This window comes from Boleophthalmus pectinirostris, unplaced genomic scaffold (assembly GCF_026225935.1).
Source record: "Boleophthalmus pectinirostris isolate CB_2022bp ecotype Guang Dong unplaced genomic scaffold, ASM2622593v1 HiC_scaffold_23, whole genome shotgun sequence".
NCBI lineage: Eukaryota > Metazoa > Chordata > Actinopteri > Gobiiformes > Gobiidae > Boleophthalmus > Boleophthalmus pectinirostris.
The window spans coordinates 21082281-21104203 of record NW_026571207.1 but is presented as its reverse complement, the minus strand read 5'-3'; the positions used below and the strand labels follow the sequence as shown (position 1 = coordinate 21104203).

The following is a 21923-nucleotide window of genomic DNA, read 5'->3' as shown; positions in this document are numbered from 1 at the left end:
TTAAAATAATTTTACGCTGATCTTGTGATTGTGTGTCTCACCCAAGGAGGACTCCGAGGCAGAGGAGGAGCGGTTCACACTGAAGGCCAGGTCTGAGTCACTGTCGTCTGGACTACTGCTCTGTGAGGGGCTGGGCAAGGGGCTGGGCTGTAATGTTCCTGTGGCACCAGACAGGTAATGAATGTTAAAAGATGTTTAAAAGATGCAAAAAAAAGTATTGTGTCTTTGAAGTAAACAGAAAGAAATCATAAAAGTAAACATAAAATGCAGAGATAATGAGTTAGATTTGGATGCATTTTTGTAGTTTTACAGTGGTCTAATTGTTTTTGTAAGCATGGCATTGTGAAATGTAAAACATATCAAGTCAAGTCTCATGCTAGCACAAGTCTGGATATACTACATTTGAGAAATAATGCAAGATATTTCTGAAAAGAGAAATTAAGGCCTCCACATTGTTTTGTTTTTTGCCATATATTCTTGCCAGTGCCAGGACTCATCTGATTCGTTGCATCTTGTATTGGCAGCCTTGCTCCCGCCAGTCTGCCCCAGGGCAGCTGTGGCTACAATAATACCATACTAACATTTCTATGGAATGGATGTGCAAAATATAGATGCTTTTTTGACCTATTATTAAGTTGTATAACAGCCATGTCCTATAGTTACCTAAATGAAGGCATATAATTTAAAATCTCTACTGACTCTTTACATACTTACCCAGTATTCTGACCCTGTTAACAGCTCCATGGAGGGTGAAGAAGGCCCACAGCACCTGAGAGGAGTCCACACAGAGCAGGCGACCGCGCCCCACTCCATTGATGGCATGGTGCACTTCACCAGTGGACAGCAGGCTGAAACTGAGCACATCTCCAGAGCACGGGATAGGGATGCCCCGGTGGACAACCCAGTATTCTTTACGGTCCAGCAGCAGCTCTGGATCAGCCGGTAGGTCTGCAGCGTGTAGACTCGCAGGGTCACATGACGTCAAACCAAACAGCAGTGCTCCAAAGTATGGCAGGCCTAAGTGACCCACCTCTACGTAAATAGTCTCCCCCACGTGAAGGGGCCGGTCACCAAAGACAAGTGTCCGACTGCTGTCCAGAAAGTGTATGCAAGCGGCCAACCGATCAGCCGACAGGATCACGTCAGAGCCACGGATTGGGTGAAAGTGCAAGTTGTTGTCCAGCGGAGCGGGGAGGCCTGGGCGGACGACCCTGGAGGCAGTGGGTGCAGAAGAGGGAGTGGAGGTAGAGGAAGTGGTGGAGCAGCAGGGGATTATCTGCGAGTAGTTATTGAGCTGAAGGTCGGCCATCTTGGCGGCGGCGGCCTGGTTGTTCTCCAACTGATTGTTGTTGTAGTTGGCTGAGTCATGGCTGCTCTGGGGCAGATAGGCACTGAGTCGGGCTGTGCTTAGGCAGCTTGGCCCCACACTCTCAGCAAATGCGCTTTCTGTAGTAGAAAAGTAAAAAATATGACTCTGTGATGGTCATGTGATCAGTCCCACACTAACATTATACCAGTTTAGTGACTGTCCCTCCTAACCATAGACTGTATATATAAATGGACATAGTTAACGTGCTAGACGGCGCGTTCCACATAGGAAGTTTGCATGCAGGCACTCCTGGATCCTTCTGACCCTGGCTCCCATTGACTTACAATGGGATACATTGGGCTTTACATGATCCTGGTGTTTTTATTTTGCTTTTTTGTTTATCCTATTCCTAATATAGAGCCTGGCACCAAATTTGCCCCTGTAACCACGAGCATCGTGAGCTTAAGCATGAGTGGAGCCAAACGCTATGGGTGACATCACACTCGTTTAGGCCACTTCTTTATTCAGTCAATGCTCCTGACTGAAGCATCTATGGGACAAGCCTATAATAAATTTGCAATACACTGCTCTCTAAAATGTTTGTAGGGACTGTATATACATATATCATTATTATTTATGGAAAATAATCTAGTAATCAGCATAAGGACCTCAAAGTGTCAGCAGCTGAAGCTGATACTTATTGGCTATAGTTGCCTTGGATTTAAGAATTGGCATAGATAGTGCTCAATCTCTAGACAATTGCCTAAATGAGTTAATTGTTTTTTATTTTATTTTTAAAGTGAGAATGCAACCAACTATAGCACTGTTCTGGCACTTAAGCTCTTCTATCTATTATTTTCTGGATGAAATATGTGGCCTGCTTCGATAAAAATAAATACTGTAGAAGACCACACCTTAATGATTAACACTGGTCACTACTTCTAAACAGTTGTTTTTGTAGTACAGTTTTAACCCTGTGTAGGTCTTTGTGTATTAAGGATTACAAGTAACATGATATAATAGCTATGTAACTAAATGTTCCAAAGCTGCATGTCTGTGATCCTACCTGTACAGTTTATTCAACTTTATGTTATAGCTGTTTGTACAGGTTATGGTAGGTTATAGTCTATTCAGATATAGAGCAGTGGTCCCTTTTGGACCCATGATACATTCCTTTATTACTATTTCTAGTGATGCTGAGACAGCCCAGTGCACTGGCCCCTCACCAAAAGCTCCTGGGATCTGCCGCCTTGACCAAACATGGTCAAAGCTCCTGTCAAACTGAGAATAAACACTGCCAATGAGTACGAGAGCACTCCTAAGTTGAACTAGTGATTCAAATGATGATAAGAATAATAAAAAATATATAAAAGATCTAGGGAGTAACTTTGATCAATCTCTCTCACTTATTTATTCACTATTAGACTTCTCTGTCAATGTTTAAAAGAGATAATGACTTTTGTGGGCCAGTAATTCTTTGATGCCATGAATCTTTACACTCAGCTGCCCTCTGTCTTTGTCTAAATAAGATTCAAATGTGTTTTCTCTACAAAAATAGGCTGTCTAAGTCCTATAGCTGCATGACACAAGAAGGATTCCCATATGATTTTTTTTGTTGTACACTGACTGGTTGTCTCTTAATCCCAGGACAAACTATCAATCTTACCAAGCAGTGTGACCTCCTGAGTGATGCCGTAAATATCTATAATGGCCCACAGTGGACAGCCGACACTGAGGCCACAGTGGAAAAGGATAGGCTCTCCATCATTGATGCTGTAGAAAACACGACCATGGCGATCAGCCCAGAATGACAGTACATTGTCTTTTAAGGCCAGCCTTTCGGGAAGAGCCTTTGCCCAGAAACCAGGCCGGGTCACAAGGTCAGGGCAGGCGTACTTGGGGATGTCTGTAGCCACAAGTTCACTGGGGTCAAGGCTTGTAAAACCAAATCTGAGAGCTCCACTCCAACCTGTGTGCACACCCGTCAAACGAAGACGCACCTGAAACAAATCAATCAGATCAGCCAAATGGTATGACCACAGATTTCCTCTTTGCCATAGTAGCTAATGGAAGGAGTTACTGAATTAACATTTTATTCTTAACCATCTTACATATCATTATATGACAAGCTCAAATTGTCCTGTTGCATGGACACTCAAAGTGATAAAAGTAAGGAATAGTAGTGAACTAGTGATAAGTTATACCGAATGAAGTTATCTCTAAAGGATGTATGTTTGTTGAACAGAGATTTATAAATGGTGACTCATATACCTTTTCATAGAGATGGACTGGTCTGTGGCTAAACGTGATGCCATTACAGAAGCTGTTTTTACGAGTGGCTCGTCGAAGCTGCCCATCCAGACGGATGTTTTTTCCTTTGGCATGAGGGTGAAACCGTGGTGACTCCAGATTAACGTTGACTGGTGCAGCAGAGGTCCTTCTTTCCACACCCGCACCATTGTTGGGCAGAGTGTAGTACTGCCTGTTGGCCACCGGGCGGGGTTGCAAAGTTGTGTCTAGACAAAGAACAGAATGCAAATAATTTATAAGAGACAAATTAAAAAGCTATCAAAGCTATCATTGACTTGATCAACAGAAATAGGGGCATACACTGTGTGGTATGTACAAACTTGGTCTGTTTTTATAACTGAAGACAAGGTCAAAATAGCAGCTTCAGTGGTGCCAGCTGTTGGAAAGACAGCAAACATATCGACACACTATAACTTGTTCGCAAGTGGTCCATGACAGTTGGTTTAGAGGGCAGGGGCCAGTTATGTAAAGGAGCCCATGGTCTGAGACACTTCCTTTCCCACAGTGACAGTGAACAGACGTCCAACAAATGTAACCTACATTCACCGTTGAATGTAATGAATTCCAAATCTGTCTTGACCACTTCCATATAGGGTATTTACAGAGGTGGAAAATATATGAACACATATGACTATTTGCTTTACCTGATGACTATGGCAGTAAGAGAACTTTTAGTCATGGCAGCACCAGTAACAGATGTTGTAGTCATGTTTATGATGGTAGCAATATAAGTAGAGCTGTATATTTTTAGGTTTCTGTAAATATTTATACCAAACAAGCATATGCTAAAATATTGAACCTATTTCTTTGTTTGATTTGAGTAATATTAGAATCAGGTTGGCAGGCTGATATAAAATCTTCCTCATATATATATGGACTATACATATACTTTTGGCCTACAGCATAAACACACTCTCAATGGCCCCTTTCATCCAACGCAGTTATCGTCATACACATACTGAGAGGAAATATCTACATAAACCCTAATCTTCAGTCACATCTTTTTAGAAGGCAATGTCCTATTTAGGCAAAGGATGATTTGATGAGTATTTGATCTATCAAGGCCTAGAAATCATTCAAGATGGATGCACAAACTTTGCTTTTCATACAGATTCAAAATCAAGGGCACTATTTTCATGGTATTGCCCGGCAGCAGTGCAGTATTGAAACAAGGCTGTGTTTATGTGCCAAATCTTATGTTTACATTTATGTTTAAATGTATTGTAATGTTGGTACAGGCAATAACTCAGTCAAATGTTCCATAGTACATTTCCCAAATTAGACATTATCACTGATTATATTCTAAACTATGAAGCAGCAGCAGCAAGCAACATCTGTAACATCTCAAATGACATGCCCCCCAACTTGTACTAGGGGAATATAACTTTTCAGAAAAGTGAAAGCTATGAACATAACGGCACAGTTGGGAGTCCCTTAATGTTATTAGATGGGGCTCGATGTCAAGCAGCCTAACTATATACAGACAGTTTCCAAATCACGTGCCGCAGGTTGGATACAAACATGTTTGTGAGCTTTGATGTTTTTTTTAAGCTGTTCATAAAATACATACTGTCCCAGTCATGTGAAGAACCAAAATAATTGGGGGTACTCGGGATGTACTTTGAGATAGCAGAGATATCCAAGCCCAAGATAAACAGCGCCCCTGTCTGCATGGATAGCCTGTTTCTGGAGCAACTAAAAGAAAGTTTTGAACTTAAATTGCATTTACGCACATTCTACATAACCGGAGATTGAAGATGGAAAGTGATGTAATCTCTTTGTTTTGGTGAATGCCAGGATGAAAGAGGAAGCTGTAAAAATACAATCACAAGACTTCACAAGACTTATTTGGAGACCATGGGTCATTGGCAAGAGATGCAAACTCAAGATAGTCTTTATTTATTGTATCTCAAAGTTATGCCCTTGTTTCATATTTCATATAGGCTTTTAGGTTCTGCTGGTTGCTGTGCTGCAATCATTATTGAGTTCTGTTTTTTTTTTTTTTTTTTTTTTTTTTTTAATTTATCTGAGCATGGGGTGGCCTCAAAGAAACAACTTGGTTGCTAACTATTTTCTGTTTTCCTCTCTTGTAATGCTATTTTTAGGAGAAGACATATAAGCATCCCATGTACTCATACTGGGATGCTGTACAGTAGAAAGATATATTACTTTTAAAAAGAGTACACTAGGGTCGATTTTTCTATCAATTCCTTGTTAATTGAAACCATATCCAGTTGGAGCTACAGGGTCTAAGCTGCCAGTACTTGTGCTCCTCTGTGACTAACAGTTCTCCATCCAAACCCTACGTCAGCTGGCTCTAGTGGCAGGAACCACATCATTTCACCTTGTGGATTCCCCCAGCGGCTCTCCAGTGAGTGGGTGGTGTAAATCAGGGATACTGAAGTGATATAAGGCACTAGTTATCAGATAATGTGCTGCATAAACCCCAGTTGTAAGACATTTTAATTGCCAATACTGCCTTTGCAAGGCATGTGGCACTTAACTAGATAATAATGCCAATTATGCATGGCACTGTAAAGATGTTATTTCTGGCAACAAGCGAATAAGTGGCAGCAACTAAACAAGTAAGGTGCCAGAAGGCTGTGTACAGAACCATACATATATATATATATATATATATATATATATATATATATATATATATATATATATATGTGTGTGTGTGTGTGTGTGTGTGTGTGTGTGTGTGTGTGTGTGTGTGTGTGTGTGTGTGTGTGTGTGTGTGTGTGTGTGTGTGTGTGTGTGTGTGTGTGTGTGTGTGTGTGTGTATATATAATGCTAATGGACCCATATCATTCAGGCTCTTTGGGCCTCTGTCACAATCTAACAAGCACTGGCCTTCTGCCATAGAGGAAATGTTATGGTTTTGTTATTTAAAAATCTGTGTAATTTTAGCGGTCTGTAGAAAAAAATCCTGCTTGAATTTGCTGGAGTGCTGTGTGAACATGCTCCCTGCCCTGGGATTTACGCTCAGCTGTGCCGCGATAGAAGCGCGTCTCTGCGCGCGGTGTAAACGACTGGAATGAACACGAGCCATGTGTATCATTTACCTTTCCATACCGTTCACGTGTGCATTTCAAACAGAGTAAAAGGTCCAAAATGAACAGCATGTCTCACCTATTAATGGCTTCGGTGTCGTGTTCCCCATTATTTCCAGAAATTCGTTGCACCGGTGGGCAACTTATATCCGACTGACGCGTCCGTGCGTCCATCCATGCATTTCCGAACAGTACCCGTGCATGTTTCCCAATGCCACTGCCTGTGCTCTCATCCCCGAGCTTAGAGATGGACGCTCTCGTCTTTAATGTCAAACCCAAACCACAGCGACAAGCGGACACCTCCAACTGGCGCACAGCAACCCCTCCTTTCTTCAGTGAAGGCTCCCCCACTGCACGGCTTTAAAGACACAGTGAGCAGGGTTCCCTCTCACGCGCACGGCCACAGTCTAATGCCCTGAATAATTCACTCAGGGTTGACGCTGAGCTTTTGATGACTGTGTGGTCCACTACATCAGACCCGCACGAGCTGACAGGATGACAGTGTTTGCATATAGGCTACAGTTTTTGCACACTGCGATGTATACTGTCAAACTACTGTAAGTGGTTTATCTGGCCAAGGCTGAAAAATTAGCTTAAAATTACTTTTTGAGCAGGCCTATGGAACATTGGGGAATGTTGTTACTTAGGCCTACATGTAAAATAGAGTATAACCCTTAACTTCTTCATCATTCTTATTCTTACCTGTTCAATAATTATGATTATTAACCTTAACATAAAATTATAATATATGGTAACTGTAAATGATCCAGTCATCAGGTTATCACAACACAGTCACTTACTCTGATGTGAATCTACAGATAAGGTCATTTTGGTGAAAAGTTTCAGCTACATTTAAGGAAATCCCCCTCATTTTTCCCACCCTCATCCTTTGCCCTCCCACGACTTTGCTCCTCTCAAGCTGTTTCCTGTCTTCTGGACCACAGCTCTCTGAGAAGCTGGTCAGGGGGATGCAGTGCTTAGGGAACAAAAGAGTTCGGACTGTCTCTGCATCCACACATCATTTAGGTTGAACAAAAGTTATACAACTACTGATCATTTAATTAAGGAAAGACTTCTGTAGCACATTTTGGAAGTTTCCCTCTCTTAGTTATAACACTGATCCATATCACAAAAGAGGAAATGTGCTTCTGGGCTTCCATAACTAGCTGCCACTTTGCACAGAGTCTTATGCAGCGTGTGCATGTTTTCCATTTCTCGAAAAGGTTTAAGGTTTCAAGTTTTGCAAATATGCAACTATATCAAATAATAACGCAATTATAAATTACACTGTGTAATAGTAAGATATGAAGCCCCTCAATGGTGTGTAAATGTTTATACTCCTACCCAAGTGTGTTTTCGGACATTATTTTACAATATACAATGACCACAATCTAGTTTTTGATGATGAATTTATAAAAGGCTCCAGTTTGAGGTCAATAAAATATTAATTTAGATACGTTTAATGAAATTGTACTGTAAATGTGCAGGTGCTTGAACCAATACAATACACTATAGGGCTATTCCTGCTTTCTTATCTGGAATGAATAATTTAAAATAATAAATTAAATAATAGTTTTTAACTTTTAAATTGCTATGGTGACTGTGAAGTTTGCTGAAGCCCATGGATACAGAATCTCAGGTGTCACAATTATTACTGTAGGGCTGCATCTATAAACACTGTTTTTAAATACCGTACTGTAATCTGAAGTTGTTTGAAATTTGAACTGTTTGGGGTCGAATTGAAGCCGAGATAAAATTCCCCTGCTGCTTTTTTTGGTTTCAGAAACTGGGGGATTAACACAGGAAGTGAATAAGAGTGTGCAATCAAGCCCTGTTCCCTGTAAACAAACCAGCGCCACAGTAACATGTGCTGCTCCCCTGAGGTGCACTTCACTCCATCTCCACACACACACTATGGGCTGTTAATGAACACTTAATTACAACTGCAGTGATTTCAGTCCAAAGACATCAAGGGTAACACTGTCTACTGTTCATATATATCTTTTTTTGTATTTTTTATATATATATATATATATATATATATATATATATATATATATATATATATATATATATATATATATATTTTTTTTTTTTTTTTTTTTTTTTGTAGGTGAATGAGCAATTTATGAGGAAAAAAATTAATATTCTCCAGAGGCATTTTCTCCTGTTTTGAAAAGATATGTATGTGCTGTCCCGTTTCAAAATTTCATCCTGAGAAAGTTTAGGGGCCACGTAAGTTAAAGGTGCATAGTGTAACTTTTCTGGTGGAGGGTCCATCAAATATTTTTCTCTATGGAGATGTTATTGCTTTGTCGGGAATGTTTCACAGTATGATAGTAAACATTTTTATCTTCATGCAAACCAAACAAGATCAAGTTACAGGTCAGATCTGTAGAGAAGTGACCCCGCTCACAGTCAGAATGCCTGTTTTTCTAAGTATTTTTGAGCTATAAAACCATCTGTAATTTGATAAATGTAAGGTAAAGCTGTTTCATATCATACTGTGGAATATTTCAGGCAGAGCAATGATATATCCATAGAAACAAGCAGGTGACGGACCCTCCCCCAGAAAATATACACAATGCACCTTTAATAATAACATTGTCATTCTAATCTAAAATCAAACATACAGGCTACATTGTAAATATGTATGTGATTATTTGAAGGGGGCATTTCACAATAAATACATTGTCCAAACCAGAGAGAACCACACAGATTACACCTGTCATCTGCAAAGGCAAAGTCATAACAATGCTTTGGTAACTACAAGCCTACTACTACTACTACTAGCCTATAATAAGCACAAAATATTCAATATAGTTTTAAAAGACACAGCAAAGAACCAGCTAACGAATCCTATCAATAACAGTTCAGATTCTTAGCTTTTTCAACACAACATAAATATAATTGTTTGTGAATAATTTATTGCCAGGTTCATATTTATGGAATTTGCATAATATTGAGTAGGAAAAAGCAGCCCCATAAGATAATGTCTTGTTTACTATACATTGTTTCACAACAGTTATAAACACACAATTGCTCTTATCCAGTGCCAGCATTTTACTAACCGAACTCTCGATGCCTGTGTTGCTTCAGGATGCAGCCGTATGGACAGAGTTAGCACAGAAATGTCAACCTGATTCCTCTTGCACCATGTCAAAGCTGAGCAGCCCCTGGACACATCTGTGGCCAACCAAGCATCTGAAATATGGATTTCTCCTACAGTTACATTGCTCAACAGATTACAAATAGAGTTGTGTGACAGCAATATTTAAACTTCATTCTTCTAGCCATGTGTTAAAGATGCAATGTGTTACTTTCCTAGTGGAGGGTCTGCCATCTGCCTGTTTCCATGGAGATGTCTTTATTTTGCCTTGAATTTTCTACAGTAAATATTAAACATATCAATTTACAAAGAAGCAAGCATGTGACGCTACAAGACCAAGTTACAGGTCAGATCTGTGGAGAGTCAACTACGCTGACAATAAGAATGAATATTTAGGTATTTCAGAGCAATAAAGTACCTGTAATTAACCTAAGACAGGTTAAGACAGAAATTGTTAAGAAGACGTATTTCTTTTTTATATTATGTTTATTTTTCAGTTATTTTGTATCACATTATACATGTAGATCATTATACATTTGTGTTCATTGTAAACAGGCTTATTAAAATGGCTCAAAGGTCCTACATTATGCTAAATTGCTTTAACCCATACTGTTACATCCTCAAAAGCATCAATAGTTGTGTCAATAGTTTTGTTTCTCTCACACATTTGAGTAATATTGCATTATTAGTCTATCTACATCTCCAAAGCTCAAAATTCTGTTTTCCACCTTGTGATGTCATAAAGCAATAGTTTGCAAGTTAACAGCCTTTTACCTTTAGTTCAGTAGAGATTGGCAGTTCCATTGCTGAAAGTATCCAAATGATTCTAGTGAAGGTGTGTGAAGTTTAAAAACACAGTGGTGTACTTCCTGTATTATCACATGATATCACAAGGAGGAACAGAGTGTTTTCTGTTTGAATGAAGAGCTGAAAAATATGTGGGATGTATGTTTTTGATGAGGAAACAACATTATAACATAGATCAGAAAACAGCACAATATGTGCCCTTTAATACTGGGAACAAGTGACTTCTTGTCCAGAATTGCAGAACTGGGATGCCCTACTTCTTCACAGTGCCAGTTTAATGTAACAAACAGCAGATTTTCATTCACTTGTTTTTTGTTCAAAAAAATGGCAACAGGACATTTTTGAACCAAATATGTATGCTCCAAAGTCTGTAGCACAGAGGGTCGGTGAAAACAGATCATTTTTATCCACTGAAGTCTCAAATGCAGGACAATACAAGCTTAAACATGCATGAATCAATCAAAATTACAACTCTGGGTAAGCTAATGATGAGGAAGCACCGTCCCACAAAAGCTCACAAAACTCAATTTTACTTAATATGTCCCCTTTCAAGTAATTTCTAGCTGTCAATTGCCCTCATTTTTGGTTGTCAAACATTTGCAGCACCGGGTCCCAAGCTGAGCCCAGTTATATCCAGAAAAACAGGGCACACTGGAGGAAACTTGGCCCCTAGTAACCAGTCTGTTGCCATGCTCCGCAGCTCAGTGGCTGTTCTTTGGATTGCAAAGTGTTAGATTTTCAGAAAGTCTTGCGTAAATCTCCAAGCAGATGGTTACTTAAATATGTGGTCTGAGTATCAGGGGAGAGGCCAGCCACTGATCTAATGGACTGAGTGAGTCACTGCATCAATGTTAACTTCCACATTGATCCTCATTGAACACCAAACTGACTCTCTTTGTCTACTGATACAGCCTTGAAATGTCATTGTTGTTCCAATCGAGACTAATGTTGCAAAGTAGGCAAAAGTAGAATGTCAGTATTAAATCGTAGTCAAAGGGATAAAAAAAAAAGTGTAATTGTTTTTTTCTCAAGACGTGGTTCATATGCTACTGATGGTGCACAGTACTCAGAATTTTAGATAATGTTTAGCACTAATTTAGACCTGATATAATCCTGAAATACAAATATTGTTTTTGGGAACCACTGCTTAACATGTTCGGTAGAAAATGTATGTCAATATGGCCAAAATATTTGTATCCCACAGCTTTTAGTTACACGGACAGCAGCCCTAACACAATACATCCCATATGCCTCCATTACTAGCTTGTGTCATCTTATTTCCTTTAACAGGCAATCGGAGTGAGCCATCTGTTTTAAAATTCAGATTCTTCTGCTCGGTATTGACAAAAAGTCACTCCCATTGATAATAATACAAAACAAGGAATTCAAAACAAAACATGTAACATTTTGGACTAATTTTCTACAGGGATCTTGTGCTCAGTGCCCTCACAGATTGTTCTAATTTTCCAAATCCTCAGATCATAGGACTAAATGCTGTGGCAGAGAAAACGCTTGCATGGTTGGGTTAACATCTGCGATTTCAGATTTCACCAAATTAAAAACACCACAAACAAATGAATCATCTGCAAGTGGTGTAAATTGAGGGAACAATGGACTGCTGCTGAGATGTGCCCAAACTGTAATTCTGTAAATTATCTTTTGAGCTCCCTCTGTTTGTATGTACCATTGTTTGAAGAGATTTGGTCTATCTTGTATCGAGCCTACAAACAAGAAATTATGAGTGTGATTTGTTATTGATTCAAAACATTTTAAAAGTATTTATTGGCATATTAATTTAACAGATTCCAGATCTTGCATTGTTTGGTTCAATCACATGGACTGATGAGGATCTTTGACATATTTCATCTTCTTAAATTGGTTGAAAGTTCAAACCAAAGCAAGTGGCTTCAAATTTTGTAAAAAAAATAAAAATAAAAAATTAATTAATTACAATAATAATAATAATAATAATAATAATAATAATAATAAGTCCCTCCTTTTGTTGGTCAGTAGAACCCAAATCCCAAATCTGTCCTTTCACTACAGTCTTATGGTACTTGCTATGTTATTTATTAGTTGATTTGCTGACCGAATTGTGTAGCAGATGTCATAGCCTTTATGCTGGTAATCCATTCTTAATTGTGTTTTCCAGTTGTTATACAACTGGGAAAATTTGCCTCTCATGACTGATAGACTATTGGGTTTGAAGGTCAATAAACTTCACAAGTCAAACAGACATAAAACAGACCTCACTAAAATGTTGTTTTAGGGTTTCTGACAGTGGGAGACAAGCTAAAAATGTCTCTTCAATGCTTTTAACCAGATGCATGGAGTGAGTTCTTCCTCCATCTGGCCCATTGTCTTGGTGTTCTTTTGGATGAAGAGCGGATGCACCACCGAAGGAGATGCAGGAAACAGTGCTCGCCTAGAAAAACATGGACCACTTCTTTGGGCCTTTTAATCTGGGACATGCTACAGACACAGTTTGTTACTATTGTTCACATTAGAACCCAGAAATGCAGAAAAACTCCCAAGAGTCTTGATAGTACAGAGAGGTATCCTTTTTTTCCCCAGCTGAAGGTAGAGCAGGTGTAAATGAATGAAAGAAAGCCATAGGACTCTGTATGTGAAAGTCATTTGTTCTCTGCTCAATCTTTGGTCCCATTTTGGGAATGACAAAAAAAGAATGTAACCTTTACTTTTTAAATGTCTTGTGATTGTGGAGTTGTTAAAACTATTCTTTGAAGGGGGCATATATTTTACTTTTATGAGCTTTTAACCATATCCCTCATAATTTGCTTACTCAGAGTTGTATTTTGATTGATTCATGCATATTTGAGTAATCTCGTATTGTTTCACATTTTAGTGCTCAGACATTTTTCATTTTTTACCTACCCCCTATCCCTGTCCTCTGCTGTGTACTTAATTCAAAAAATTTAGAAATGAATGGTTTAAAAACTTCTCATTAGTTCTGCAGTTTACTACACAATTTAGTTGTTTTAGATAAATGTTGCATTTTAAAATGAACAACCTTTAAAATAATGATCTATGCATCTTATGTTTTAATACTAAATAAATAAAAAAAAGAGAAAAATGAGAAAATGTCCTTAAAACATCAAAACCTGATAACCTCTGTGATGGATCCAGTCTCCTGTTGCTGGCATGAGTGTCTCTGTCAAGGTCTTTGTCATCTTTAGCCCAACTCTGAATACCCACGACAGGCTGTCCCCTCTGGAAATAGATGTTAAAATTTACGATGAGAACGTGATACCCCTGAGACATTGTAAACTGAACAAATATTGTATGTCTGAGCAGTGCTAATCCTGAGTACTGTGCAGAACGTTGAAAAAAAAAGTATGTGTTTTGTGGTCTAATATTATACAGAAGAATTGTGGCAGGATTTCTTAGGAGTACCACACAGTAAAAGTGCCACGTAGTCACTTTATTGGTGTCAGGAGTATACAACAGAGATGTGGTGTGCCTCCAGAACATTGGGCCATATTAAAACCCAAACCTATATTTAAGAAGATCCCAATTAAGCCTGTTAAATTCATTAGAATTTATGACGTGGTTCAAAGGAGATACGCTCCTCCATTCTTTAAAGCCTGTAGGGTTTGCCTTCAGGCTCCCAGATTTTAACCTCCAAATTGCTCCTCTCCCCAAAATTTGGCAGAAAAGAATCCAAAATCTCATTAAGAGAAATGGGAGCGGTTGGAAGAACTGCTGAGCTGCACTGGCTGTGGTTTTTTTACAATTGTACCTTTTAAAAGAGTTTGTTTTGTTGCTTCGACCAAATATCAAGATTCTTAAGGACAAGCACCACCTGTTAGATTTGCTGAAGTAATTATAAAAGTATTCAAATAAACTGCAGGATAATTTAAATATTTCCTGTGTTGTCATATTGTTTACATAAGTAGTCATAGGCACAGGTCCTAATGTTAAACATGCAGAACAACGGGGACCACCCCTGGGTTCCGACACCACATACTTCTGCTATTCTTATCCCGGTTCAGTCACCTGTCTCCACTTTGACAAACTCATGCTTTCCACGAAGTTCAAGAACATGTAAAGTCTTCACACGCTTCTTAAGTAATACTGTAGTAACCTAGTCTTTAGTGCAGTCCAGTGTTAGAATAATTCTATTATCCCATATTTGCTAAATGCTTGTGTGTTAATCTAGACCTATGAGTTAACCATTTATGTACTACAATTCTTTGATTTAGAATGTACAAATCATTTGTATGAATGTGAATAATCTCTCTGTGTTTAACACCTGTGTGCAGTGACCTATCGTTCTTGTGAACCTTGAGATGACCCCTCACGTGAAACCAACCCCCACTGTCACACATGCAAGAGTTATGATGGTGTCTGTCTATACCTACGGCACCTCCTGATTGTTAATCATGTTTATGTTTTGAACCTGCATTATGTCTTTGCTTATCCCCCTTCCCTTTGAGAATCATGTGTCTGTAACTAGGGCCTCCTAATGAAATAAAAGGAGGAGAGCGGACTTGAGTCATCAGAACGTGTGGAGACTGTTGCTCTTGATGCCACTCTCTGCCCGTTCTCCTCATGAGAAAAACTTTATTAATCTCTTGTCTTTCTTCTTGTTTTGAATGTCTAGATAAACCTAACATCCAGGTACCACATTAAGTAAAACAGACTTTCCTATAGGTGGTTTTCCGATTCTAGGATGTGATGACGCCATAGTCCTAGATGGGGGTCAAGAGCCTGTTTTAACTTTTGATTACATTGTACTTTGCCATGAAAGGTAAATGCACAAAGGTAAATACACAAATGTTGGACCTGATCATTTCTATTACTGACTAGATCCAACATCAAAAATCTGCTTTTTAACAATATTAATTGCAGTTGTCTCCCAGCTGGATTAAATAATATTGGCCTATACAATGTTGTGATGTCTGCAATGAGACCACCCCCCATTTATATTATTGTGCCCGTGTATAAACTACTGTTAAACTACCTGCTATGTATAAACTACCTGTTTCTTCTAGAAAACCAGCTTTTCTGGTCCATGTTTTATGTGCTGGCTTCTCTGCATGCTCCACTTCAGGTTAGTCTAGTAATTTCTAAACAACCTTGAGAACGACTTGAGCTATACGGGCTGCTTTGAAAAAAACAGACCAAATAACTTACATTCTAAGTTAAAAGAGTAGGATGACTTGTTAATTAACATTATTGTGAAGCAGTAGAGTTGCAGTAAAAAGAGCTATATAAAACTGATGTATTATTATTAGTAGTAGTAGTAGTATGGTAGTTGTTGTTGTAGTAGTAGTTGTAGTAATAGTATTAATGCAGTATCCATTTTACAAAGAAATACAAATTGCTAATAACGTTCCCTGTCTGTTAACATTTTTGTCATTATCGCTTGAAGCCTTTAATACAAATGTAACACCCATTTTCAATTACAATCCAAGCTTAAATGCAAATATTAGAGGTTACCACATAATGCAAGATTCTTCTGCATTTTTCTATCTTTAGCCTTAGCTGTATTTAAGCTTTTTTGTCTGTCTTTTTGGAATACCTTCTAATCTATAACATTAACACCTCACTCCAATTGATTTCACAATAAAATGCTGCTTACTGGTGCTTACCCAAGTGAAATAATGCAGATTTATATTTCACCTCATAAGCACTTACCACATTTTCACAGTGTTTAAACAGGAACATTTATGAGCAGAAATCACAGTATAAAGCTGCATTTTCAATCTCAGGACATAAACCTTAAAGAGGCAGGGTACAAGGCTGCTAATAGTGGACACACTATTCATTCATGTCAATTGTCAGAAATATAGGCTCCAAGTACTTCTCCGCTCTGTTATACAAGGACACTTTCAAGGTCTATAGCACTATTCTGCCAATAACATTGACCAACTGCCTCCAAACATGGACTCATGCAATTTTGTTTGATATGTAGGAATAGCCATCCATTTAGCTTATATATAGTTCTGATTTATGATTGTACAGAGCATTTTATATTATTTGACAGTGCTCAGAATCAGTGGGTCACCAGAAGGGCATCTGATGTACCTTTGCCTGTTTAACATGCTGATTTAATTTTACTGACCTATGTTAAAATGTTTTTTCCTATCACAAACATACCTGGAGTTGTGTTCTGTTTCATTCAAACATGTTTAACACACACAACTTGCTGCATGCTTAGAGTTCTTCTCTCAGAACAGAAAACACAAACAGTATACAAACAGAATACAGGAAATGCTCCACTGTGTTTTTAAACTCCATACACTTCACTGGAATCGTTTAGATGATTTCAGCCTTGGAATTGCCCATCTCTACTGAACTAAAGGTAGAAGCTTTAACTTGCTGTTAACTTGAAAACTACCACCACGTGAAATCACGAGGTGGGACAGAGCATTTGAACTTTGGAGATGTAGATTAATAATAAAGGATTACTCAAACATGTGAATGAAACAAAAACAACACTAGGTATGTTTTTAGGGGGTAACAACATTATAACTTTATAACTTAAATCTCACAAGAATCAATTTTTGCATAATATAGAACCTTTAATAACAGAAAATTATACTATACTTGTTAATACAGAATACATATCTGTACAAATGGTTGCGTTCTAGTTGCTGTCTACATTTCAATCCACAAAGCAATTTCAAATGTTGCCAAACCTTCTCAAAGACATATGAGAAAATTGTGGGGACAGAGTTTACTTTATGTCCCCAAAATGGCTCTAATTCTTTTTTGTTTTGCTTCAAGTCACATCATTTTCACATGGCTGACCCAAGCAGAGCCCCAGTCCAAAAACAACATAATTTAGTCTGAGCTGCTGAATTCTTTCTCAAAGGGTTTTTGAAATAAGGCTGGGCCTTATTGTATTGTTTATGTTGTTGTTTGCTTTGGAGATGATACAAAATGCTTAAATTGCAATAGAATTTACATGCACACTACAGCTATTGCGAATGCCTATAGCAGCTTAAATGGAGACTGTGGGGACTCTGCAGATGCTAAAAACACCCATGACAGACAACAGATTTGTAGGGTGGAAGAAGCCTGATACAATTTAGCTGTAACAGGGGAAAGGCCATGGTTAGGTTGCATTTTGTCTAGTGTCACACATATTATATTGCTATTGCTAATGTTCATGCTATAAATGTTAGGCCATATTGCCTTGCATTATATCGCATATTGAAAATATAAACATGTTTGTTTCACATGAGCCCACTTTTGAGGTTGTCACTGCATGCTCTTGCTCTATACGTTATTGCTTTCTGTTATTACTGTCTTTCTTCCTTTGTTCAGTACTCCACGTTGTTTCAGAGTGGACCTGCTCTCCCTCACTGCCTGTAGACAGTGGAGTCTGCAACCATCTGCAGTGAGCGGTCAGGCATGTCCGGCTCCAGCCTCTGTCTGCATTGTGTCGCATTGTGTGGTCCTTTGACAATTCGGGGAAGGTATGTATTGTTTAAAGTAACAGGTTATTTGTCATTAACTGTGTGTGGGTACGAATGTAGCAGTCAAGAATGTAACAGGGGACCTAACTATGATCTTGCTCTATCTGTAAATTAGTTTCGTAAGCAGTACCATTAATAGAAAAGCACTTAGCAGTAACATTTAACTTTTCTATTTTCATGTAAACAAACCAGCTTGTGTTGCCATAAGGCCAAGTTACAGTCAGATCTGTGGAGAGGAGATCAAACTCACAGCATTAAAAACACTTGGAATTGAATAGATGCAAGATAGATCAGTTTAATTCATTGGTGGAACATTTCAGGCAAAGCAAGCTCCTTGATATCAAAGCACATAGTATTAAGAGCAGTAGAAGACAAAATAGTTCGCAAATCATGTTGATTTTATATTTGTTTTTTATTTATCTAAGGTAAATTCTAAAATAATTTCTTTTGATTGAGTCCTTACTTGAATTTCATTTCTCTTCTGACACACACACACACATATCAGTCCTTTGATTACATTATCTTGTTGGGGGAAACCTACTCACTTTAAACAGTGTGTCTAACCTTTGTGAGTGTTCTGCCGGTAAGCCATGTTAACACACACCTGATAATTCTAGGGAGCTTGTACTGCAATACTGTAGATTGGACACTAGATTCCTGCACCATAGATGGCCTGCATACCACACATCAAAGGCTACTTTCATGCGAGGGGGCACAAGCCAGTGGACGTTCTGTAAGCTCATCTTACAATGAACCCAGTCCGCCACGTTCTTGGGGCTATAAGCAGGTAAACAACTCTGGCAAGTTGAAGAAGTCACAGCTTCCATTGACAAGACAGATGACAAAAGCAGAGTAAGCAGCATGTTATGTAATACACTGACTTTGATTGCAGGACGGGGTCAGTTTCAGAGTCACCCGGATCACCTTTAACACATGAGAGCTTCCGCCATCTGTGCCCCTTTTCCTGTCTATAATGCACACACTAACCTGTTCTTTTGTCTTCACTTGTTATATTTATCTTACTCATTCGTTTCTCTATCTGTTTGGTTCCTATAGCCTCCCTGGTCAGCAGCGCAGCCCGTGACACATGTGGGATCCTTGCGTGGGGCCCCATGCTTTGGACAAGGACACTGATACACTGAGAGCCCTGGGTGACACTGCGCTATTTTGGGACCTCGTAAATATGAGAACTTCCTTTCCTAATGCATATCTACTGTCCCATAGGGTTATTAGCAACAGTGAGAAAACAGGAGCTAAACCCACTTTATTTACAAAAGCTTTTTCTGAAGTTACATTTTTTAAAGTGTTGTTTCTAGGTGGAAAAATTATTATTATTGTTATGTAATTTAAATAGACACTTCTGATATCACATTTAAATTGCTACAATTACTTTTTAAAGAACAATGCCTAATCAATAAGCCAATCACTGTACTCACTTAACCTTTAGCCTATAACTATGAGTAGACCTAATTCTTCTTTAGTTGTCTTTATTTGATTGGGAGCCTGGGACCTTAATGAGAAGGAAATGACTCCTCAGAGTTTAATTACTATTACAGGCTATTACCTGCATTTCCTTTAAAGATGAAAAATAAAATGTAGACTAGTCTAACTGACAGATCTTAATCGTGCCTAAAATAGTCTTAACTTTATTAAAATATCCACCAAGAACCATGAACCATCTTCAGTCAGCGTCATATTCTAATTGATCATTTTCTATTTTTACAGCCTCACACAAGCACGTACGGGCTCTTCAATAATTAAGACACTGCTGAATTTTTTACTCACTCCGTGAGGAGCCTTATTATGACATGCCAGAGAGACAACCAGGCTTGTACTGATCTGTACAGTAAACGCCACCCATAAACACACAAGCAGCCCACGTTCACCTGAATTCTGTGTAAACTTATCCAACCAAACAGAAACTAGTGAAGATATAAAGATGCAAAAACAGCAGATCAAACTGTGACAGTGATGGATCTTTGTGTTAAACGTCTGGTTTGCTGTGAAACTCAACACTTGAGTTTTTACGACAGCTTTCCCCACCTCCATAATCATATTCAAAAACATCATTCAGTGCTCAGATGGTTCATTGTGGCTGTCAGTTCAAATACAGATAAAAGGTATGAAATCAGACACGGGAGAAGGCTAACTGCAAAATGTGGTTGATATTTTTTCTATAGGCAATGATATGTACATTTGCCTTTTCATGGTTAACCTTCATAAACAAAATACAATGGAAGGAATATTCAGTTATGCAACTTTTATTTGTCTCATTGTAGGCCTGTTAAAAGGGGGAAAATAGGCATAGTAGCTGGCTATAATAATAATTCAATGAACTCATCCTAATGTTTGCCAAAGTCAGGTCCTGAAGTGCTCCCAGAAAGATCCGCCCTGGGACTGAAATGGAAATGTTGTGAACTAGCGCCCTCTTCTGGGCAACTCTAGTTTACCAAATTGGCGCTTGATGTGCGCCTCCTCTTGGAGCCTATGTCAAATATAAATTACTTGATGCTTTTTATAGGCTAAATTTTATAACAACTTTTTTTTTTACTCCTAAAAATATGAAAATATTAGGTAAAAAAATTTATTTATATAAAGGCTGGATCAAATTAATAGCAAATTAATAGTACAATATTTACAATATTTCTACTTTTTCATGTTGCATAGCAGTAGTTGTAGTCCTTCACTAGCCATGTCTCTTCTGTGGTGTTGTGTATGAATCATAATCTCTGCATAATTGGTGCACCCCACAAAAGATGGACAAAATGTCTAAACAAATGTATTGAGTTTTATAAGCAAACCCACTCAGAACACAGTGGCATAAACAAATCAAACCCAAAAGGAAGTGCTGCAAACATTCAGAGCACAGATTTCCAAAGCCTGTTTATTTTCTGTCCTTTTGGATTAAACTGCTGCATGTCCAGTGACTTCCCTTTTTCTATTTTCATAACAATACTCTTCATTTTCCCATCAGCCCCTGGGGGTCTGGCAAACATATGACATCAGTAGAGGTCTGCGTGGTGCCCTCAAAAACAGTGAACCCAACCGACAGCCAATGAAAGACAGGCGTATTTTGACCAAAGCACCAAATGGTAAGCTAAATTTAATCCGAGATGTGGCCAAGCAAATCAGAATAAATATACATATCATTGCTTGTATATTATCATAACTCTAACTCTAATTGTAATTCTAATTGTATCCAAACATATCGACATGGAAACAGGAAAATCCACTTACTGGCAGTTAAACTCATGCGACAGTAAATTAAAAAACAAAACTGCATCTAGTATTTTGACTATGGCTATAGCTTCTATAAACTAGAAAACTGTGTACTGAGAGGGTAGACCTCTGCCAAGACACTGGTGTTATCCTGCAGTTATTGTTTAAAAAGTAGCACTAAAACCTAGATGCATACCCCAAGCTATGTATTTATAACATGCGCATTAAAAGACATGTGCAAGAGTTTGGCCTACTGTTGTATTTGTGTCAAATATAGGAAAGTACCAGTTTCATATATTGTACCTAACAGGAATAGATAAAACTTGACAATACAAATGCTTTGATAAAACAACAATTGAAGGTTAAAGATCAAGTAATTTGAAAGTGCCTAGATTGTGTGATGTTCTAATTGAGTTACTGACTATTCCAATACACTTGTTTTATTTTCACAATTTCACAATCTCAAAATTATCCAGAATGCTAATCACTAGTGGTACCAGTCATCAAAACATTGCTAACACAAGAGTAACTTTGATCTTACCTTGTGTGGCCATTTTTAGAACCTTCTTGTTGTCTATACCTAATATCCACAGGTTAGTACACATGCGAGACTCACTGTTCCCCATGTTTATATTTAACCAGGGAGAAAAGAGAGTGGTCTG

The 21923-nt window shown here is 38.3% G+C and overlaps 1 protein-coding gene and 1 long non-coding RNA gene across 3 annotated transcripts in view; one reads left to right on the top strand and one right to left on the bottom strand.

Moving 5' to 3' along the window:
• The window catches only part of LOC129410640 (uncharacterized), a 16321-nt gene extending 16147 nt beyond the window's left edge, over positions 1 to 174 (top strand). Inside the window, exon 5 of the long non-coding RNA XR_008632954.1 lies at positions 47 to 174. This is a non-coding gene — a long non-coding RNA (uncharacterized LOC129410640). The remainder of the gene's footprint in view (positions 1 to 46) is intronic.
• The window catches only part of neurl1b (neuralized E3 ubiquitin protein ligase 1B), a 23157-nt gene extending 1234 nt beyond the window's left edge, over positions 1 to 21923 (bottom strand). Inside the window, exons 1-5 of one of the 2 annotated variants that reach the window (XM_055159217.1) lie at positions 21803 to 21923; positions 3581 to 3825; positions 2976 to 3309; positions 715 to 1446; positions 42 to 158 (exon numbers count right to left, since the gene is read on the bottom strand). In XM_055159217.1, coding sequence (XP_055015192.1) covers positions 42 to 158; positions 715 to 1446; positions 2976 to 3309; positions 3581 to 3825; positions 21803 to 21887 — 1513 coding nt within the window. In that variant the 5' untranslated portion in view covers positions 21888 to 21923. Of the gene's footprint in view, positions 1 to 41; positions 159 to 714; positions 1447 to 2975; positions 3310 to 3580; positions 3826 to 6757; positions 7113 to 21802 lie in introns of those variants that run through there. The other variant, XM_055159218.1, reaches the window with a different exon arrangement.